This window comes from Paroedura picta, chromosome 11 (genome assembly GCF_049243985.1).
Source record: "Paroedura picta isolate Pp20150507F chromosome 11, Ppicta_v3.0, whole genome shotgun sequence".
NCBI lineage: Eukaryota > Metazoa > Chordata > Lepidosauria > Squamata > Gekkonidae > Paroedura > Paroedura picta.
Window position 1 is genome coordinate 28,684,332 of NC_135379.1, and position 23,284 is coordinate 28,707,615.

At 40.3% G+C, this 23,284-nt stretch overlaps 1 protein-coding gene across 3 annotated transcripts in view; it reads left to right on the forward strand.

Annotated features, from left to right (window-relative positions):
• The window catches only part of STK31 (serine/threonine kinase 31), a 41,962-nt gene extending 20,604 nt beyond the window's left edge, over positions 1-21,358 (forward strand). For all 3 annotated transcript variants that reach the window (XM_077303363.1, XM_077303361.1, XM_077303362.1), the window contains exons 12-24: positions 3,407-3,586; positions 4,260-4,376; positions 6,116-6,235; positions 7,729-7,860; positions 8,462-8,563; positions 9,971-10,051; positions 11,040-11,165; positions 13,589-13,714; positions 14,023-14,109; positions 14,641-14,790; positions 16,285-16,410; positions 19,034-19,102; positions 19,990-21,358. In XM_077303363.1, coding sequence (XP_077159478.1) covers positions 3,407-3,586; positions 4,260-4,376; positions 6,116-6,235; positions 7,729-7,860; positions 8,462-8,563; positions 9,971-10,051; positions 11,040-11,165; positions 13,589-13,714; positions 14,023-14,109; positions 14,641-14,790; positions 16,285-16,410; positions 19,034-19,102; positions 19,990-20,193 — 1,620 coding nt within the window. In that variant the 3' untranslated portion in view covers positions 20,194-21,358. The remainder of the gene's footprint in view (positions 1-3,406; positions 3,587-4,259; positions 4,377-6,115; positions 6,236-7,728; positions 7,861-8,461; positions 8,564-9,970; positions 10,052-11,039; positions 11,166-13,588; positions 13,715-14,022; positions 14,110-14,640; positions 14,791-16,284; positions 16,411-19,033; positions 19,103-19,989) is intronic.
• Positions 21,359-23,284: the final 1,926 nt, after the last annotated feature.

The window sequence follows — 23,284 nt, forward strand, 5'->3', positions numbered from 1 at the left end:
CGCACTCCAGCCAGGCTGCTTGATGCTGTTCAACAGCACCCACATGTCTGAAGTCTTGGTGGTGTTAGAATTTCAGACTACGATTAGGAAGACTAGTCAGTCAAACTTTATTACAGTCATTCAGATCAAGTCCTGTGCTTGCCCCTTCTGCCACTTGCCATGCCTCCTGCCCTCCCATGCTCATACTCCATCCCACCAGAGGCCTGCCACTGGGCCTCGCCACCCAGTGGAGCTGATGACGCCACCTCCTTCGCTCCAGTGCGGCATGCTACCCACAGCGTACCGTACAAGCATGACCCTGGCAGGTGCAGTGCACTCCAGCCTCAAAGCGGCCTGTATGGTGTCTTCATCTGGGTAGGGTGGGACGCTTTCTGCCCGTGTGCCCCATACACGCTCATAGACCAGCTGATTACCTCCTATGGCTCCTGCTGTGAAAGAGAGATCTGAGCCTGCCAGTGTCCTCTGGGTCCTAGTGCCAAAGCATTCCTGATTGCTATGGGCTTTCTTGCTAGTATTGGAATAAATGCTGTTAGTCTTGTAAGATACCACTGGTTATATTTCCTAATGCAATATAGTCAGTGTTGTGTTGACTGGTGCCCACAAGATGGCAGCTGTGAAGCATTTTGATGTTACACAGCATGAGAAGGTGTCTTACTAGCCACACATGAAAACAGTACTGTTTATTTGGAATTCCTCATGATTTTGGGCTGCCTGTAGGGTTTCTGCACTTTTAGCTTGCTACAAACTGATGCCCATCATTAACTTTTGCCTGTTTTCAGCAGAGCAAATGCTTCTTTGAAATGTAAATGCAAATGCTTCTCCTTTATGTATTTTTTCTCCTGTGGGCATAAACTTGATTGCCTTCATTTTAGCTTCCAAACATTATATCCACATGCATCAGAAGATATTGCATCCCCATGTACTGGAAACGTGTATAGATCCTCCTGATGAGCATGGTCATCGTGCTTTCTGAACAGGAGCAATGCTTGTATTTTAAATGTGTTTGGTACCTGTTAACTGACTACTGGAATGTGAAAGATTATGTTTGTGCTTCCTATACTTCTAGCTGGTGAGCTACTGGTACATGCAATCTTAACACCTGGAAAGGGCTTTTGTAAGAGATTGGCAACAGTGATGCAGTTGGTAATAGTGGGCTTCTTTCATTTGTGGACTGTGTGGGTTTAAAAAAAAACCTTTGCATTCCCTACATTATATATCTGAACCAATTTAAATAAGTGGTCATAATTTGGTGAATTGCTAGTCAGTGCTGTGACCATCTAGTTCCAATTGCAAATCAGAAGAAGTGGTGTATTTTCTTTGGAGCTTGACCCTGAGGAGGAAGAACCATGTTTAAACAGATTTTTCATTTTCCATCTTGTGCAGCCCCACATTGGGACTGTACAAGCGCAGGCCAGCCGCAGAAGTATTTTTTAGCTTAAGCCCTATAGGGTGCGCTACTGCTCTGACACAGTGCGCATGCACGCGGTTTCCCACTGGAATGCACACATGCCCCCTCAACCCTCAGTTCCTTTTTTGCCAACATGAAGAACAGTCTCTTTCTACTTAGCTTTATGCTTTGATTATGGCTTCAAAGGCCATCTTTAAAAAATGTTCTCACTTTGGGGTTAAAATCCCACAGATGGATGAGCACAACCACTTTCTCTTGTGCCTGGGTAAGGCACATAACTTTGGAGCCTGCAAAATTTGCCAGCAATTCACTCCTAGACAAGATAGGATTGTTCTGCCAGACTTAAGGCAGCCATGTGGGAGAAGGCCCTTCTGGGTCCCCAATCCTTGGCTCCGTCCAAACCAGTGTCTGAGCCATCCTCCACTCCCGCCCATACCGCCAGATCCATGTCAGTTTGTTCCTCTGCCTCTGTTCCAGTGTTGGTTCAGGCCCGCCTGGAGAAAAGAGCGATTCCATCTGTTCCGTCCATGGCTCCTGTGACTAAGGAGGCCATTACAGTTCAAGCTTTGCCAGCCCAGTCTTCAGAGCCTCATTCTAAGAAGGTGAAAAATACCAAAAATAAAATTTGTTCTTACCAGTCGGACTACAGAACGGCTAGCCAGCCCTTCTATCTGGTTCTGAGAGTTCTTTGCACTCACTGGATGTCAGGAGAGCGCTTCTTTATTATTTAGACAGGACAAGGGAGTTTAGAAAATCAAACTCTTTGTTTGTTATTGGGGACCCAATAAAGGTAACAAGGCTACTCCCACGACTATCTCAAGGTGGATGGTGGCTGTGATCATCAGCTTATTTGACTGCGAAGGTTCCTTGCCCTGTTGGGATTTGAGTTAATTCCTTCCGATTGGTGAGCTCTTCCACTGCCTTCCATCGCAACGTTCCTCTGGAGGACTTCTGTCAAGCAGCTACCTGGGCAAGAGAAGAGACTTTGATGAGACACTATGCCATCAACCTCCAAGACAGAGATTCTCAATTTGGGAGAGTGGTGCTCCAATCCTTGTTTTCCCAAGGGCTTACCCTGCCTCCGCAGTTATTAGCTTGTGAAAATCCCATTGTGGAGCTGCTCAACAAGACAGAAAATGAAAATGGGGTTTCACTTACATGTATCCGTTGTTCATGATGTGTTGTATGCAGACACACATTCCCTCACTCTGTCCCTGCTCTGAGTCTGTTGTCTTTGGGAGGTCTTGGCTGGTACATTCCGGCTTGGGCTCTCAGAATTGGTTTGGAACTGAGGGTTGAGGGGGCGCTCCGCCGATATCACATGTGTGTTCTACCAGGAAACCGTGCATACGCGCACCATGCCAGAGTGGTAGCACCCCGTATAGGGCTTAAGCTAGAAAAGACTTCTGTGGCTGGCCTGCGCTTGCGCAGTCCCAATGTGTGGTTTGCATAGAAGACAATGAACAGCGGTTACAGGTAAGCGAAACTTCCTAGTCAGTTTCTGGGGAATCTGTGTAACACAGTCAAAATATAAATGGGGAATGGCTGTATTGATTTCTGAGAGCAGATAGTGTGCATAAATCAAACCTGCAAAGCTGTCATATACTGAGCCAAAAAAATGATTGGCAGTGATTCTTCATGGACTTAGACACAGTTCTGTACCATTACCTGAGATCCCACCTGAGTTGTGTTTCTTTCTCATTGCCTCTTAATTGTAATAGCTTCTCTATATATCCAAGAGTGATGCGTGGCCCTCATCTGTGAATCAGGGCCTGATTGACATGAAACAGATCTTGGGCTTTAAATTCCCTCCAAATCAAAAAAAAGTTGTGCATTTACAAACAATACACTTAAAATTTAAGCTTGCAGTGGCTACTGCATGGAGAACTGCATGGGTGCAGAAGCAGAACCCCACCACTGTTGGTTTACTTAAATATGTCCTTTCTTAGTTTGACTAAACTTTCCTTTCCTTCCTGGTGGTATTTACTGGTTCTACAGAGATGGCAGGAGTATTTGGGGGCCAAACATGGTGAAGCGTGTGAAGCAGAGAGTTCCGAGGGAGTGTTTGAAGAGTTCTTTGAATGGAAGCATGTTAAGATGGAGGAATTAAACCGTGTCAGAAATGCCACAGATGTTTCTCTACAAGATATTGTAACTTGTTTCAATAGGATAATTAAGGTAAGAAAAATATGAGGTCAGTATTCAGACTGTTTTGGAATAGGCTTTCTGTTCTTGCCTAAGAATTGCTGGACAAGGACTATATTTTTCAGTAGTATTATATGTGGAAAGATGATTTTTAAGAAATACAGAAGTTCTTACACTGGCAAAGGATAGCTCTAGGATAGTAAACTATAGCTTCCAGTGATTCGTAGAGCTACACTTCGTCATTTGCAGTAATTACACAAGGCTGCATTTTTTATTTTTCTCCCACTTGCACTTATAGTAGCAGTGGCCAACAGCATCTGAGTTACCTTCCTGAATCACGGATTTAACATAGCCCTGTTTACATTGCATATTTATAGTTGATTAAGGTACTTTGCAGTCTTCCTTCATCCCCCAAAAGCCCCAATCTGGACTGAGAATTGGATTCCATTGGATTTGCCAAGACTTTTGTAGTTAATTCGCAGAACTGCAGCTGGAAGTTACGACAGTAAAGTCATGGAAGGAGTTTTAGAATGATACTACTATATGGACACATTTTTGTAGTGGATACACTTGTGATAGCAAGTATACTGCAGATCCCATATATGAATGCAGAAGAGTGCCACTCGATGAACAGCAGTTACAGGTAAGTGCAACCCTGTTTTACCTAATGCAATATAGATAAATTTATGTCTCCTTGCTTTTGAAGTGCTTTGACATGACATCAGAAGCGTTCTTGAAATCTGAAGATGCAGTTGGCAACATTGATGAAGTTCTCAAGAAGGTTGAATTGGTTATTTCCCAAGAACTGGACATTTCCTTGATTGTAAGTGTTTTTTCTTCTTAAGATGTGGAAAATGTTCTCAGAAATACTGGTGGCTTCTCTTGTAGAGATTAGCAACTAATGGGTTGAATCCACATTCTGAAGATGGTCTCAGAATGGGGAGACTTACATATTTATATATTATTTATTTATTAACTTTTATGCTACCACTCTTCCAATGATCTCGTGGTAGTTCACAACAACATATAAGATCAATAAAAATACAGTACAACCTCCATAAAACACCCCTTACAGCAATAGATAAATGGTGATCCCTTCATAAAACACTCCTGAACTCCTGATCCCTTCCCTCCCCCCCCCCCTTGTTCAGCCAGAGGAACCAGATCTAATATATCGGGGGGGGGGGGGCGATCCTTCGATGGAAACACCAAGACTCTTACCTTAGACTGAACTGTATGCCTGGCGGAAGAGCTCCATTTTGAAGGCCCCGTGGAGAGCTGACAATTCTGGCTGGGCCCTCAGCTCTTCCGGGAGCTCATTCCACCAGGTTGGGGCCAGGACCGAAACGAGTCGAGGCCAGGCGGATGTCTCAGGGGCCCGGGACAACCAGTAAATTCATCCCTGCAGAGTGGGTAGAAGGAAAGCCTTAATCTTTTAAAAGAATCTTTGTTCCCCTGCATCACAAAAAAGTAAGAGCTGCACATATATGCTGCCCTCAAGATGCTGGCAGCAGAAAGTTGCAAGCAGAAGTTAATTGGAGCTGGGAGTTAACAAAAGGGAATGTACGTAGTTTATGTTCAGTCTTGGACCTAAAGCTGAGGAACTCAGATTGCTCTCAGTAACAACATTTATCCTCCAAATTCAATGTATTCCTCAAAGTACCAAATTCGATGTATTCCTCAAAGTAAGGAGAACTGCTCCTTTGGGTAGGCGATCTTTGGGTGTAATTTAACACAGAACCCTTCTCCACAATGATTTTAACCTTGCAGGAGAATAGATTGTGCTGAAACTTCTTATCTAGGACAACTAAATTTGAGTTCATTGGCACCTTTAGACCCACAAGGATTTATTCAAGGCATGTGCTTTCGTGTGCATGTACACTTCCTCAGACAAGGATCATAAGAGTACAGATATAAGGAGAAAATAAATTAGTAGCAAATTAGTAAACAGCATCATAAATCTAAATATGCAGTATTATAATAGTTTGCTAAAAAGCAAATCAGTCCTTTAGGTTCAGTTGTCATTCACAAAAACATTGGGGCAATAAAAATGTTAAGGTTAGTGATTAAAGCACAACTTTCCCAGTTGTGAAAAGAAGTAATTAAGAGTGACTTGTTGCTAGCCCCATTCATCTCCACCCAAGTATGGAGGCATTCTCACAAGTGACAAGCCGTGCTGAGTTTGTTATCCTGTCCTGAGAACAGAGAGTTAGATTCTAAATAGCATTACATACTTACTTACAGCATATAACAGTCTCATTGTGCCAAATAAAATAAAAAGAAGGGGGGATTTTAAGGAGTGTGGATATAAGAATTGAATGAGGTTAGTCTACGTAGTGAGATAAGAAACCAATATTCTTGTTGAATCCTGGGGATTCCATTGTTTTGAGTGTTGTAATAACTTGCATTTCTGGAATCTCCCTTTCTAGTCTGTTCTTGAAGTTTCTTTGCAATAAAACAGCTACTTTGAGGTCCGTCATTGAATGTCTTATCTAGGAGTTAACATAAGTAATCTGTATGCAGCTGTAAAAATGTTGTCTGTGTTTGTAAAATTCCATACAGGAACTTGATGAAGCAGATAAAAATATAATCTTGACTGTGTATAATGAGGTGATGTGGAAGATCCACCAAGAGCACCATCTCCTGACTACTGTGTATCACAAATATATGGACTGCCTTGAGGTCAGTATGTCATATGCTCAGAAATAAAGCAATCGGTTTTCCTTCACAGTATGTTTCAATGATTTAAACACTTCCATTTGATTTCTGTTGTCTGTTGAATGCTGTTGAACAGCACACTTTGAAGGAAAACACTCTGAGCTCCAGTTATTAGTAATAGTAATACAGTCTGCGTGGTTTTGGGGTTCTGTTGGACCTGAGTCTCATATTGGATAAACAGGTGGCAATGGCCAGGAATGCCTTTTACTAATTTTGGGTGGTGAGCTAGCTGCAACCTTTCCTGGACAGGAAAGATCTTGTTACTGTTGTCAAAACCTTGTGGTATTTGCCATGTCTAATGTGATTTGATTTTGATTTAATACCTCGCCTATACAGTGGATACCATGTGACTATGTTCATTGTATTGTTCTAACCACTTTTGTCTAAATCGGCAGTCATTCAGACCTGGGAATCTCACACATAGCTCACATACTAATATACTCTGTTTCCTTTTCCTTTTGCTGGGCCCCCTACATTCCACACCTTTATCATTCATGTTCCCTTGAGCCAGCCTGGCACCTGGGCCATCCCCACCACCTTCAGTTATGTGACAAGCTCTTATTGTTGGCATGCCGACCATCTGCATCTCAAGGCAAAGCGTTACCTTGTGAGGAGAGTGAAGGTTGACGATAAGAAAGCAATATAGTACCTAAACTGACAGCCATTTCTAAGTTCAAGCAAAGTGTGCATTTGTTGCCACTTCAGTGCTACCTAATTAATAACTTGATTTCTATAATCACGAGTCTTATTAGTGTTTGTGGGGGGAAATCCTCACAGTTGTGATGTATGTCCACTATATTAGATTACTGCAGTATATTAGATTACTACATATGGCTATTATTGAAGACTCTACAGAAACTACCTTTGGTACAGAATGTTGCTGCCAGAATGTTGACTGGAGGGGGTTGTAGGGATCATATCACTCCAGTCTTCTGCCATCTACACTGGCTCCCAATTTTATTCTGGGCTTAATTCAATGTTTGGTATTGACCTTTAAAGCCTTATATGGCTTGGGGACCACTTTCTCTCTGTATGAATGGATTCCCATCCATTTCAGACTTTGGGCCCCTGTTTCAGGTGCTCCCCCACCATCTGAGATTAAACAAGTAAAGTAACCTGAGAAAGGGTATTCTTGGTCATGTCAAAACTTTCAAGCTCCTTCCTAGGGAGATTCATCTGTCCCCCTCTGTTTTTGCCTTCTTGCACATGAAGCCTTGCTTTGTTTGGCATACTCCCAATAAATTGTTCTTGGCCCTGTTCCCTGCTTTTGATGTGTTTTTGCATTCATGTTTTTATTGAAATATTTTATATATTTTAAATGTGGTTTCAGCATTCAAATGTTTTCATGTTTGCCAGTTTGGTGATATTATTTTGATGCAAACATGGCATAAAAAGTTTTAAATTAAATTGATACAAAAGTATATATGTAAGTCTATTTTAAAAAATTATCTATTCAGTTCAAAAAACAGATTATAGAGTGGCTGGATAAAAGTCCCAATGTTGATGATTTGTTACTGGTTAAGAAGAGACTGAAAAACCTGAAGGCTCAGCTGAGGTGGAAGCTGGTTGAGAAGAACAACTTGCAAGAAGTATGGAAATTGTTCCTTTTTGCATTTTAAGACTTTGCTTTCTGTAAGCTACTTCTCTTTCAATTCCCGATGGGTGTGAAAAACACTGAGTAGCGGTACATGTAAAGGCAACAAACAGACAAACAAAATAAGTTTGACCGTCTCTATTAACCATATCCAGAGAGGTGGGGAAATCTCTTAGATGTAATTGTAATTTGGCATCAGATGGCTCTGCAAGTGAATTCAGCCAGACCGTGTTTGATTACTGGTCATTTTTTGTGGTTGCACCTTGCTCTACCAGTGTTCTGCTCTTTGAGACTCACATGACACCTACTTTATTTTCTTTAAGGCACAGATCTTTTGACCTGAACTTTTAATTAGTGAGTTTATCTTAGCACCATTTAAAATAGTCTGTTTCTGTTTTATAGATACATTTTATGCTGTTTATGTCTGATGGCTTTATTGTTGCTAGATTGTAAGCAGTTTCAAGTAGGACTCTGACGATGCGGCAGAGAAATATGCTAAATTTAAAAGATGGCATTTTTGTTGATACTCAGGCTATGTTGCCTATAATAGTGGAATAATATACTCTGAAAATAATAAATTTATGTTTTGTTTTCAGTGTGATGATTATAGTGACTCTGAAATGGCAAAAATGAAAGAAGAAATTGTTGGCCTACGTAATATTGTTTTTCAGGATATCTCTCAAGAACAAGAAGAATATGTAAGTATTCAGTTGTGAACACCTTAATTGAAGCAGTTGTGCTGATTGAATTTTTATATGGTGTAATATGTTACATGTGTAATTGTGAGTAAATTCAAAAGAGTGCAGAAATATTGTATTCTGAGAAGTCCTGATTACAGAGAAATGGTTATAAATATTCTCAGCTATTTAGTTATTTTGAGAATGAAGTGGGTATTGCTAAAAGATCATGGTCAAATCTAAGTTCCCCAGTGCAGTTTCATGGAAGAGATTTCATGGATCAGCTGAGTTCTTGTTGTCAGCCATTTAGTCATCCAACTCTTGGTGATCCTATGGCACAGCTGTCACCATGATCCCGCACCACCTCCTTCAGCCGTGCAGTGTTCTGGCAGGTGTCCATTTTGATTATGTCCAACCACCGGCTAGTTTCCTAGCCGGTGACTAATCCTAGCATAATTGCTTTTTCCAATGAGTTGGATAACCTAGTATGGCCAAAATAAGTGAGCCTGAGTTTTGTGATTTTGCCTACCAATGATATATCTGAATGTGCTGTAGTATTTATTTGTTTGTGTCTTTTTTTGTTGATGGAACCTATGGAAATCTTCTCCAACACCAGAGTTCAAATGAATAGATTCTTGTCTGATTTTTTCATCGTCTAACTTTCACAGCCATAAGTGGCTGTTGGAAATATGATAGATCAAATTAATCTACATTCGGTAGTCAGGCTTAAAGGTAAAGGTATCCCCTGTGCAAACACCGAGTCATGTTTGACTCTTGGGGTGACTCCCTGTAGCGTTTTTTTGGCAGACTCAATACAGGGTGGTTTGCCATTCCCTTCCCCAGTCATTACCGTTTTACCCCCCAGCAAGCTGGGTACTCATTTTACCGACCTCAGAAGGATGGAAGGCTGAGTCAACCTGGAGCCGGCTGCTGAGATTGAACTCCCAGCCTCATGGTCAGAGCTTCTGACAGCATGTCGGCTGCCTTGCCACCCTGCGCCACAAGAGGCTCCTTAGAGTCAGGCTGATGTCCTTGCTTTTCCATGTTAGGTTCAAGCTCGTCATTGCTGAGTGACCCAGAGCAGTTCGACATTTTATTTCCATACGGCAATTGCCACTCACATCAATTTGTGATCCAAGAAAAATGAATTCTTGATCGCATTTCATATCTTCATCATCTGTTTTTTGCAGTGGTCATTATTTTTGTCTTTTTATGTAATAATGTTGGAAGCCGTCCCAAGTCAGCATGCTGGGAGGGACAGGGTACAATTCGGTAAATAAATAAAGAACAAAGTCACTTTGCCACATGTGATAATAGCATTCTCATAAAATGATTATAAAGAACAAACATTGGTTAACGCTCTTTTCAGTGTATTGTTCTTTGTGCTCATGCTGGGTTTGGGTACTGCAGAATTTGTCTCTAATTTAGGAGAAGCTTAATCATCTGGTACAGAAATGGTTCCCTGAGCTGCCACTCCTTCATCCAGAAGCAGGAATTTTGGAGTATATGGTAAGTTGCTTTCTTTCCTAAGGGAAAAGAATCAAGGCAATTTCTGTCAGTTTCAGATTAGAGTATGAAATAAAGTAAGAGCTTCATATTGTACACCTGCCCCTCCCAATTTGGGTAGGAGGGGAAGGGCTGTAGTTGCTGTGACATCTCTGCTTTGCTGCTCAATCCTGGCCAGATTCTAGGCGGCAAACTTGTTTTCATTTGTATCTCAGATATATGCTCATGTCATCAACATCTTACTTTTCTGAGGTTCTACTGTTTACTGCCAAAAATGTTTTATGTCACTTGTTCACTTGCCCAAGCGTGGTGTAGTGGTTAAGAGTAGAGGCTTCTAATCTGGCAAGTCAAGTTTGATTCCCCACTCCTCCATATTCAGCCAGCTGGGTGACCTTGGCCTGGTCACAGCCCTGATAAAGCTGTTCTGACTGAGAAGAAATATCGGAGCTCTCTTTCTCGCCTACCTAGCAGGGTGTCTGTTGTGGGGAGAGGAAAAGGAAGGCACTGAGACCCCCGGTAGAGAAGAGCAGGATATGGAAACCAACTTTTCTTCCTCTGTTATTCCTACAAATTGAGCAGTGGTTCAGTTCACATTTAGTTGTGCTGTAACAGTAATCAAAATGGATGCAATTGATAACAATTGTGCAATGAAATGGCAAGTGTTTAACTAGTAAAGAGCTTTTAGGATTGAGTAGGGATGCGATGCAGTATTTTCTGGAAAAAAGATGCCGGTATGGATTGTGGAAATCCAACTCCTACTGAGAGGGCTTCATACTTTGATGCTTCATTTCAGCGAACAAAATATTGCTTAATCAGTAAGCTTTAGACTTAGATGACAGAGATTGCAAAGGGGAAATATTTAAAAATAGTTATAGTTCTTTTGGGCATAAAGTCAGTAATTTAAAGATTATGTGATTAATTTCTTGGTGTAATATTTACATGTGTCAGCATTTATGAAATAGTTGTGTGTAATCTATTTTGTATTCTCTAGAACTCAGGAGGACTTCTCACAGTCAATTTGGAGCGTGATCTTTTAGATGCTGAACCAATGAAGGAACTAAGTACAAAACACTCCGTAGTTTGCTCAGAGTTTCAAGGGCAAAAAGTTCTTCTAAAGGTACAAATCCTATATTTTAAACAGCTGTTAAAAGGAAAATTACTAACTGAATTAATTCCTTTATTATTATGCCTAATAAAAATTGTTGGGTACTACCAGATACCATGTTGGCCCTCTGATTGACCCTCCCACCACCTCCTCCTTCCGTGCTGCTTCCAACACTTGCCAGGAGGAGGGGAGCTGGCAGGAGGTAAACAGCCAGTTCTAACTGGCCGCTCATCTTCTCTGTGCCGGCCAGGCCACCCTCCTGGAGATCAGGGGAGACTGGGGACAGCTGTGCTCCCAAGTCCTTCACTTTATTCCCCAAGGCCACATTGTCTCATTCCATATACTTCACACTGCAGCAGGCAGTATCATTTGTTCCCACATGAATGAGCAGGAATTGATATCTGTCCTTGGGCTTTACAAGTCTTTCCAGCCTTTCCGTGACATCCTTGATTCTTGCACCAGGTGAACAGCATACTTCTCAAGACTTCTCAAGTCCAGTTGACACACTTTGGTTTCTACTCCTCTCAGTAGGGAATCACCAATTATCAGCAATGTCTCCTAGTCCTAATGCGTTGGGGAACGGAAGAGCTAGTCCTCATCTGTAGCAAACTATGAAACATCTTCTGAGCTTTGGGGGAGTTGGGGTGATGAGCTAATTGCTCTTGGTGGACTGTGTCAAATGCTGCTGAAAGATCTAATAGTACCAGCAGCGCTGACCTGCCTTGGTCTAGCTGGCAGCGGAAGTCATCTATCAGGATGCCTAGCGCTGTTTCTACCCCATGGCCAGGCTGGCAACCCAACTATAATGGGTCAAGGGCTGAGATTTCTTCGAGGAATGGTGATATTTGGTCTGCAGCAGCCAAATATGAAGTGCGAGACAGGGCGGTAGTTCTTGGGCTCCTGCTGGTCCAGGGATGGTTTTTTCAGCAATAGGCACACCACTGCCTCCTTTAATCCCTATGGGAATTCTGTTATTTCTCAGAGGGTGGCCTCTATTCTTATATTGGTTGTTTTTAGGAGCCATGACGGGCAAGGGTCTAGTGGGCAAGTGGTTGGCCTCGTTGCTGTTAGCATCCTGTCCAGTTCAGCTAATGAGAGTCATCTGAAGTAACTTATTGTTCTCTCCATAGGCAGCCAAGGGGCCTCTAGCTCACTTTCTGTGTCCAAACTTGGGGGGAGGTTGCGGCGGAGAGTCGAGATTTTGCCTGCGGAATGACTCTCGAATGCCTCACAGCTAATGCCTAATGACTATTGTTTTGGTACCCTTCATCAAGGGCAGGAGGCATTTAAGTGGAGAGGGCTGGGCACCTTTAGGCAACAGCTGATGAGTGTTCTGGGTGCCGTAATGACTGGGTGCAGTAATGCCCATGGGCTGATGATGGCAGGTGTCCTGCACTTTCTATGTAAATGCCTTTCCAAGTGGGAAGGCAATTAAATGGAGCTGGTGGGGAACTTGTTATCAACAGACGATGGGTGCTTTGGCTGCAGGAGGGACAATTGTGCCTATCCGCTGACGATGATGACAGGCTCCCCTGCTAAAACAGTGCAATAATTTTTTCTACATGTCCTTGGCAGTCTGGAAGAGAGTGCTTAAAGGGACTGTCCCCATGAACGCCTTACAGCTGATTCTGATAGCCAGGGGGCCTTCTGGGCCCTGCTCTGTATAAACATTCCCTTCCTGCCTTGGCAGACTGGGAGTGAGTGTTTAAAGGGATCCGGTGCAGCCCATGCCCCCTTTCCATACTCCCTTTCCCCACCTTCCCAGGCTGGGGGGTGGGGAATATTGAAAGGTAGTGTGGGCTGTTATAGTTCTTGTCAGTTGTATTTTTTTGTTTGCAATGGGCTTCCCTCCTAGTGTTTGCATATTTGTTAAGGAAGCAAATTCTACTAAGAAATATTAAGTATTCAGTACTTTCTGGCTCAGAGGCAGCTAAAGCTAGCAGTTAGATTTGAGTCCATCAGCACCTTAAAGGTCAACAAAATTTGGGGAGTATAAGATTTTAAGAGTCAGTGCTTACTCCCTTATCTTTCCATCTTTAAAGCTTATATTCCCCCCCCCCCATTTTGTTGGTCTCTTAAGGTGCTACTGATTCAATTCTAGCTGTTTTATGCAGAACAGTACCAGTATCTGAAGCCAAGCTTACAGCATTGGCTCTTCCCTGTTTAGGGGTATTAGGAGCATTCAATATTTTAATAATGATGATGATAGGGCACAATAAATCCTAGAAGGAAATTGCAACACATTCACCTCTGAATTCCTATATGAACATCTAGGTCATCTAGCATTTAGGTCATCAATATGGATGCAAGTCCTAGAACATGGCAACGGGTTGCTTGGCCTAACATTGCTTAGACATTTGCTTTCAGTCTTTGGGTTTAGGAGGTGAAATATAATTCAGTCTTCTAATTCATAACGAAATTATTTCTTTCCTCAGGGTTATGTTGTGGATATGAATACAGAAAAGGGAGTGATAAAAAGAGCAGCGGAGTATCACAAAGCCTGGAGAGAATTAAAGGAGAAATCTGGTTTAATGCAGCTGATGTTCCTGTTTTTTTGCAGGGCAAGTTATAAATGTTGCATGCATATTATAAATACAGTAATAAATGTAATTCATATGTAAATGTTAATACTTGCATGGTTGAAGGCTAATAGATGTACGGTGGCATAAACGTTTGTAGTTTGGGTACTTTTTGATAAAGTAGGCTCAGTTTTATAACATGACAAAGATCGTAGTGTTTAGAGTACCACAGGTTGGTCAACCAACTACTATGGGTAACTCTAAGCTTATTGTAGAAACTCTGCAGTATTTTAACCTCTGATCAATTTTCTGTCCTCCCCCCTCTTCCATTTTTTTTTTTTATTGTGAAGTGTGATCCATTGGCATATGTGATGGTCCCATATTACGCTGGAGCAAATCTGGGGGCATTGCAGGCGTGCATTCCTTTAACTCCATATGTAAGTAATATATAGTATTTTTACTTGAAAAATCAGTTAAGTATTAGTATTATGTTCTTTATTAAATAGTTCTTATATTAATTAAGTACCATGTTTGTGAACATGTCTTTCTTTGTTGTTTTCTCTGACCACAAGCACTCTGCTCTCAGTCTGCGCTAATTGTCGTACCAAGGCACTCTGCTAGCTTTCTGGATATTAACACTTTACTTTTCTTTGCTGCTGTTCTTTATTGGAGAATAAGTTGCAAGTTTCTCATGTGCTTTGAAACATCTGGATTCTGGGGTTGCCTAAAAGTTCAATAGAAGAGGCATTTGTCTTGATCTGAAGATTATGACTGTTTTTTGGCTAATGTAATTTTGGTAAATATAGATAAGGAAGTTTCATAAATGGGACTTTTATCTTTATTTTTTATTTTTTATGTTTAAGAATTTGTATGGATATGCGTATGAATATTTCCAAGAGTCTTATGGCAAAATTTTGGATTCTCTAACAAGATCGTGTTAATATCTCTCTTTTTTTGTTAATCATTAGGAGATTTTGAAAGTAATGAAAGGAGTAGCTAGAGGTCTGCATACGTTACATACAGCAAATGTGGTGCATGGCTCACTGCACGAAAACAACGTCTTTGCCGTAAACCGGGAACATGGAATTCTTGGCGACTTCGACTTCACAAAATCAGTGGTAAAGAAACCAACTGCTGAATATAAATAAGCAGATTAGTATTTCCATGTTAGAATACTTTCTCTGCGTACAGGAAGTTGCAAATCCAGACTTAGCACCTTGTGTTAAGGGATATCAGGTAGTAAGTGCTGGAAAAGAATTTTCTCTACCAGGGATTCTTGAAAGGCACTGTAAGATACAATCTAAAATACTGAGCTAGGTGGTCTGACTGTATAAAGCAGCTCCACATGTTCATGGTCCATAATTTCTTGAAAAAGAAAAATAATTTTATTTACAAAATTTGTATCCCAGCCTTTTGCCCTTAGAAGGGCCACCATTTAAAACATTTATTATAATATGACAACATTTAAAAAACATTTATATCACCACCAAACACACATCATTAAAACAATACATACAAAACATAAAAACAGCAATGAAAAATGGCTAGGAAGGAGGGATTTTTGACAGAAGGCCAGTAAAACAAACAGAACTTCACCCACTGGTGCATTAGAAGGGGAAACAGATATCTTTGAAGAGATAGTTCCAGAGCTTTGGTGTCATGACCGACCTTCTCCTGGATTGTTACTGGATTGCACTCAAAGCAAGGCCTTCAAAAATAAACCATAATTGGTGAACAGGTTGATAAGGGATTAGGCAGTTCTTCAGGTGTGTTAGTTCCCACACCTTGAATTGTGCCCAGAAACAAATTGGAAGCCAGTGTTGGTGGGCCAAGATATAGGTTCTGTGACCCACTCTAGTCAACATCCTGTCTGCAGCCTTCCATACTATTGAAGCTTTTGAAAGTTTTTAGGGCATCCCTACATAAAGTGTGTTGCAGTAATATAAAATAGATTTAATCATAGCATTTACCACAGCTGCCAGGTCTTTTCTGTCCAGGGAAGTCACGGTTAATCAGTCAGTGCTGGTAAAAAGCACTTTTGGCCACAGCTGCCACCAGCTTATCCAGCCTGGGTCTTAGAGGGGTGATACCTTAAATCACCGAGGAGGCCTTCCAAGCACCAGTAGCGCTTCTGTCTTGTCAAGATGAAACTTCAGTTTATAAGCCTGCATTTCCTCTGAAACTGCTTCCAGGCACCAATTCAATGTTTCTACATCCTCCCTGGCATCAGCTGAAGGTGCAAGAGAGAGCTGAGTGTCGTCCATGTATTGGTGCCAACCCAGTCAGTATTTCTAGATGACCTCTCCTTACAGTTTCATGTAGATATATTAGAGCATAGAGGACAAGTTTCATGTGTGCATACTCTTCTTTTCTGGCATTGAAGTGTTACTGATCTGTTAATGAGAAAGCTAGCCTCCATAATTCATTTATTCCATTTATATACCACCTTCCCAGTAGACCAGCTCTAACATTAAACACCACCTATTGCTTCTGTCCCTTGATGAGGTAGCAAGACTTTCTGATGTTCTTTCTGGGCTAGCAGAAATCACTCATTAGGAAAGGTTCCAGAACATTCTAGTTGTTGTATTCTAAGCTGTGGCATTTTATTTTAGGCTCAGCGTGCTTCAGTGAATTATGTACTAGCGAATGGTTTGAGCTTAACTTCTCCTGAAATAAAGAATGGAGAGTCACCATCTCCAGCTTCAGATATGTATGCTTATGGCTGCTTACTTCACTGGGTATATAATTTCTCTTTATAATAAATATATATTTCTGTTACTGACAAATTATTTAAATGAGCAATAGTTTGATTTATGCAAGAAGATAAAACAGTATTCAATGTTGCCTAAACTTCTCTCTTGTTGTCTTACTATGTATTATTCAAAATGTCAGCCTGAAATCTATTCATCTGTTGTGTGGTCTGTAATTATTGTGTGTATTTAATGAAAACATAATATTTATTTGACTGTTAATACATCAAAGGAGTTGTTGTGGAGAACAAAATATTACTAGAAATGTCCATCTTGCTGTTCTTATCCAGGCTTTTAAATCTGTTTTCATGGTCTGCTTCTAACCTCATGACTATTTTATGAGTATCATTTTATAATGCTTAGTGTTGTTTTTATGTGGCCCTTGCTAATTTTAATTGTTTGGTTTACTGTAAGCAATTATTATGTTGTATTGTGATGATTTTATTGTGTTTTAACTTGGTGAGCCACCACAAGCAGATCTCTAGAGAGGTGACAGCTTAAGACTCTAATCCTTGATTCTGCTGCATAGCTCAACTAGGATTTCTTCCTCATAACAAGAATATCTTTATGTTGCTTTCATTACTGCTGCAAATACAGTGGCATGTGCACTGGTGATGGAACTACTGCAAAAGCCATTGAGAGGTCCAGGAGAATCAACAGAGTTATACACACTTTATCCATCTTCTGAATGTTTGGGACTGGGAGATATGACAACTTACCACTTCCTTTTTTGGTTCCTGGTATATATGCTATATTGCTTTGACAGGGCTGGTAAGATTTAAAATGGATAAGGAGCAATAGATTGTTATACAGTGCTGTCAGTCAAAGTTCTGTCAAGTTGCAGCCTTGTGATGGCACCATAGACTGTTCAAGGCAAGAGATAAGCTAAGTTGATTTGTTATTTCCTGCCACCTTATAGTGACCCTGAACTTCCTTGGTGGTTTCCCATCTAAGTACTAACCAGTGCACACCCTGCTTAGTTTGTAATATGGCTAGCCTGAACCATCCTATCTGGGGTTATAAGATTTTTTTAAAGTCCTCTGGTGGCATGGCAGGAGGAAAATGCTGAAGAATGTCTTCCACAAGAGGCTATCTGCAGCGAACAGAGAACCAGCATGGACAGGGCCTTTGCAGAACAAGAAAATGTAGCCCATTTCTTCCAGCTTGTATGCTAATATGTTTGGACCGTGTCTTTTCTAAAAGGGCTAGAATAAGATTTGGGAAATAATGTATTGACAGTAAACCTGGAACCAGAACAACATGTTATATAGAACAGGGGTAGTCAACCTGTGGTCCTCCAGATGTCCATGGACTACAATTCCCATGAGCCCCTGCCAGCAAACGCTGGAGGACCACAGGTTGACTACCCCTGATATCGAAGATCCTCCCTCCCCCCAAAGTGCTGCAGTTAGAAGCCAAAATGTCTCTTAACATGCTAGATATCTAATTGCAGATCTTTATGTCTGATTTTTTACAGTATTTTTACAATACTTTTTCAAGGTTATGGTAATAATATAAAAAGGTAATTTATGCAATACATATAGGCTCACTTGCAATTTTGATACTAGTAGTTCTTTTGACTCACAGAGTAGAATTTTTCTTCAGGACTAGGGTTGGGTGCTTTGGCATCCGGAGCGGCTGTTCGTGCACGAAGCAGCCAGTGGCATGGAGGGGTGTGTGTGGGAGGTGCTGGCATCATCTTGCTGGTGGGTGTGTGAGCCTGCAGGTGTGCTGACGCCTGTACCTCCCCTCACCCCCTGCGCCGCAGCACAGGCCGCTTCAGGTGCAAACAGCCGCTTTGGACACTGAAGCGCCCAATCCTACTCAGGACATTCCATAACTTAGAGGGAACATTAGTGACAACATGTTTGAGGTGACACTCTAGGATTTGTCAAAACTTTTATTTAACCATAGAATTTCTGGTGAATCCAAGAATGCCACCTTAACATCACCTTAATACCTTAACTTTCCAGTTTTCTGCCAGAAGTAATGTTGTATGCTGGTGTGACACTGGAATTGCTAGTCCTCACCCACAAAACCCTCCCAGGGGTTGCCATCTAATACCAGCACGATGCTAAAAATAGGTCTTGTGGCTTCCCAAGAAAAGCATTTTGAAGTGGATTTTGAGGCTGAAGCCCTGAGGAATCGCCATGAAGAAGATGGTTAGAAAATCTGCACCTTATAAACGAATATGCAGATTAACTGTGTTCTAGCTATCTAAAGACATGGTTGCGGATCTTCATACAGAATCAGGAGACAGCACTTTGTTATATGAAATGCCACAGAAATACTAAGGAGTCACCGATACCTTTGGCTACCTAATGTAATTGTAATTTCTGACTGAATGAATGCCTAAGAACAATTCTTACATAAATTGTATCTCACAAAAAATGGAAATAATGTTGCTAGTTACTAGTTACATAATGTTACATATAGAAATAATGTTACTAGTTAGGTATGATAACTAGCACAAAGTAACATGGAATGTAAGTAATTACATGTAAGTAATTTTAGCTGTCTTTGAACTGAGCACATATACTTGCAGCTGCAGCAAAATTCAGCTTCTGATATGCATGTTGGTTGAGCTAATTATCTTTTTTTTTAATTGCAGTTGTTTGTTGGAAACCAGGAGTTAAAATTAAATTGTAATGGAACTCCACAAATTGATGATAGTAATATGGTAAGTACTCTTTGCTTAATTGAAGTTTTTTGCAGGGGTACTTGTCCAGAAATTGGCTCACTGTTTTTTTTTTAAGTGTCTTCAAATATTTTAAAACCTGTGAGTGGGGGAAGGTAAACACAACTACTTTTGACACAAAGCAGAAAAATCCAGGTTTTTTGCTACCTGTGGCTTTGAAAAAGATGGAAATCTATATTTTAATTATTTTGTTGTTCAAAACTTACTTGCTGGGCAATTAATGTTGTTGGATATATTTTGTTGATATTCAGAAAGATAACTCAAGTCTTACATTGTTATAGCATATTTTGAGTTGTTAGTAGTCTTCAGATTGTGAAAATGTTAGGTTAGAAAAGAAACATATGTAGCATATGGTTACAGGATTCCTGAAAATATGAATGATGAATTTTAACATAATGCAGTTTGAGACTCTTCCACTTAGGACCAAACTAGATGTGATCAGTGTCCTTATGCATACCATGAAGTTGCTATAGCCATTTAAAAATGATTTCAAAATGCCACCAGGTCTCAGTCTGTAGTGGGTATGCTGTATGTCACCCTTGTTCCCTCCTGGACCTTTCAAATGCTGAAACAGCTGTGCATGTAGGGGGAGGGATTTTACCCTTTCACTACTTGATAAAGTGGGTGTGCAGGGAGGAAATAAGTATATCTTCATCTTTCAGTTCAGGTCAAAGGACTTGAGGAAGAGTGGGAGGTTAAAAAGCAAAGACATGTGGATCTAAATGCTTTCCCAGTAAAATGTAATATTCAGTAATATATGCTAGAGTAACTTTAGGATCCTACCTACATGCAGTAGGTAGCCTGGGAATTATTTCAGCCTTGATTACATGATGTAGTACATTACATCTAGGTTTTCTCTTCCTTTTAAGGATGATAAAGTTAGATCTCTGCTTTTGAATCTCCTCTGCTGTGGCAATCGAATGACTTCTGAGCAGGTGCTCAATGATGACTGTTTCCTACTGCCTGACCCAAATCTAGTTCCACCAGAAGATGAATCAGCTGAACATGGAAATGGAAGAGAGGGAGCAAAAAGTGAAATACAATCTGATGACTTGCAGGGTAGTGAGTCATAACCTTCAGAACTTTCGACCAGATATTGACTAGTGTTCGGATGCCATGTCAAATGAGGTGGCTAGCTTAAAATTCAATTGCTAGAAAAGAAATTATTCTCTAATTTTGAAAATCTAAAACATGAAGCAGTACAACCATTGCTGACTTAGTTACACAATGTAGCTGAATATCAGTTATTTTAAGAAATTGTGCTTTGGGCTTGGTGTTTATATTTTAAAACAGATTTAGAATGTATTCTTTTTGCTGACAGCTATTCCTTTCACTTGTTTCCCAGTTTATATTCTTGCTTCAGAGCAAGCAGTTTCTGAGAATGTTGTCCAGGACTGTTTGAGTCTCTGAGCAGAATGTGCTATTATATTTTATTTGTACAGGAGTAATCAACCTGTGGTCCTCCAGATGTGCATGGACTACAGTTCCCATGAGCCCCTGCCAGCATTTTGAATTGTAGTCCATGAACATGTAGAGGACCACAGGTTGACTGCCCCTGTTTTAAAGGACTTCCTCACATGGTATTTTTGCAGAATTGCCAGTGTGTTACCTGGTCAGTCAAATACTATTCTGGAACATAAACACTGAAAATATTGTCAAAAGAAAATGTAAAAACCCAGAAGAGTGCTTTGTAGCATGTTCTATAGTAAGCAATAATAATTGAGCTTATATTTTGATCTGAATGTGACTGACATAGTTCTGGATAGAACTGTTTGGCATGAAACCTAAAACTCACAGGCAAGTTTTTCAGTCCTTTTCTCAGCCTGAGGGTTGTTTGTTCACAGTCATAAGAGACTGGTTTAAATAAAACCTAGAAGCAAACCTGTAGTTTACACCATGTAGCCAGTAGGTGGTGGACTTGGTTTAATGTTTTTGAGCACTCTTACTGCTGGCATCAAAGTTATGGTAGGAATTATGTGGTACAGCTTGTGACACTGATTCAAGTAGGTCATTTCCATGTAAAGCATGTATACTGTGTGGCTTTTATATTGGGAAGGGACTGTTTCTAAGTTGATAAAATTAATTCTGTTATTCCAGTTGCAGACCATAGAGCTCAGTCATTAACGTTTATTTCTTTTTAAATGGTTCTTGGTTGTCTGTTCATCTTGTCCTTTAAGAGGACTGAAAAATTTAACTTTAGATTTTTGTATATGTAATAAATAATGGCAATGCAAAATATATTCAGAACGTTTTATAATTTTGTTGATCAATGAGTCAATTAGCAGTCAGATTCAAGTGGGTAGCCAAGTTAGTCTGAATCAGCTGAACATGTTTAGAGTCCAGTGGCACTGTTAAGACCAACAAACTTTTGTGTTTATGCATACTTCCTCAGATACTATCAATTAGCAGTCAGGTTATTCTGTTAGCAAACAAATACAAATCATGTAACAGCTCCAAAACAACACCAAACTACCAGTAGTAATTCCTTCACAAAAATTGTGGAATATAATTTTGTATATATAATTTAGGAAAATCTCTGACAAACTATGATCAACTAAGAAAGCTAGTCTGAAACTTAGATATGCTTCTAGATATTGGTAGCCTGCAAGAAGGGTATCACCTTGCTTTGTTTAACAGGCAAAATCTTCATTTCCTGTTTGTACCAGTGAAGGGCTTTTGTTGCCTCTGCAGTCTTCATCTGTCCTTTTGAGGTGGCAAATTTGTTAAAATATTGCCATCTATAAGGAAAACAGAGTACTGTGAAGGAGTGAAATGTAGACAGTGATACTATCTCTTCAGTTTCACTCTTGGTTGCAGTCCAACATTGGAAAATGGCTACAAGAGGCTCTGCAGGGGAGGGGCTTCCCCCCTGGAGGATTGAATGTATTTACTTATTTATTATTATTTATATTATATTTATATACCACCCTCGCCTTGCAGCTCAGGGGTTTGCATGGAACATTAAGTAATAAAACCATAAATGCATTCTTAAACTTGGTACAAGTTGGTACTTACTATAGAACAGGGGTAGTCAACCTGTGGTCCTCCAGATGTTCATGGACTACAATTCCCATGAGCCCCTGCCAGCGTTTGAATACTTGTACAAGTATAGAATACTTGTAGAGAGCCTCTAGTGGTTGGCCTGTGCAAGCACAGTATCCAACGTGTGTCTGCACAGAAGACATCTCGATAAATACAGGTAAGTGCAACAATGCTTTCCTGTTGGTACAAAGAAAAATAATGTGGTGGTGAGAAACTTAGAGACAAGCCCAGCATCCTTTGCTTTAAAATTTGCAGGAATATGGTAAAACAAGATGCAAGAGGAGGAACTCATACTACATTTATGTTTTTCCAAAACTGTAACACATTGCTTGGACAGTTGCACCTTGCAAAATTCAGCCATAAATATACAACTTCAGGCATCCTCACAGAGCTTTATCTAGATATCTTATCAATAAGTATCCCAAGCCAGTATGGAACTATTTTATTTGTTATCAAAGGCTTGAGGTGGAGGATGCATAGGAGAAGCAGAATTCATATTTTTCTTAAGGAAATATAACTTTTATTCATTTATTTATATTTCATAATTTTTATAAATTTTATAATTTTTATAATTATTTTCATAATTAATATTTTATAATATTTTATAATTTTAAAATAATACATTTTATTCATTTAATAAAATAAATAAATATAACTTAAGATGATACTAGTGCAGTCCTAATCAGAGTTACATTCCTCTAAATCCATTGAATCATAGAGTTGGCAGGCATCTCCAGAGTCATTTAGTCCAACTCCTTGCACAATGCCAGAAACACACAATTGCCTGCCTGCTCACAGTGACCCCAATTCCATGCCAGATGTTGCCCTCCCGAACAAAATCCCAGAATCCCTGGCCAGGCTGGTTTGGAAGAAATTTGCCTCCCAACCCCAAAGCGGCAATTGGCATTTCCCTGGGCATGCAAGAAAGGGTAACAAGAGCTAAGCACTGACACAATCCCTTCCACCCAGATCTGTTCAAAGCCTTTTTAAATTGGTGGACACCTGAGCTAGCCAAAGTTTTTTCACACACAAGTAAAATAGGTTTAATGCCATCTGGCTGGATGTTATTATCCCAATGCACAAGAAAGATATAACTGATCCGCATAACTATATAGACCAATT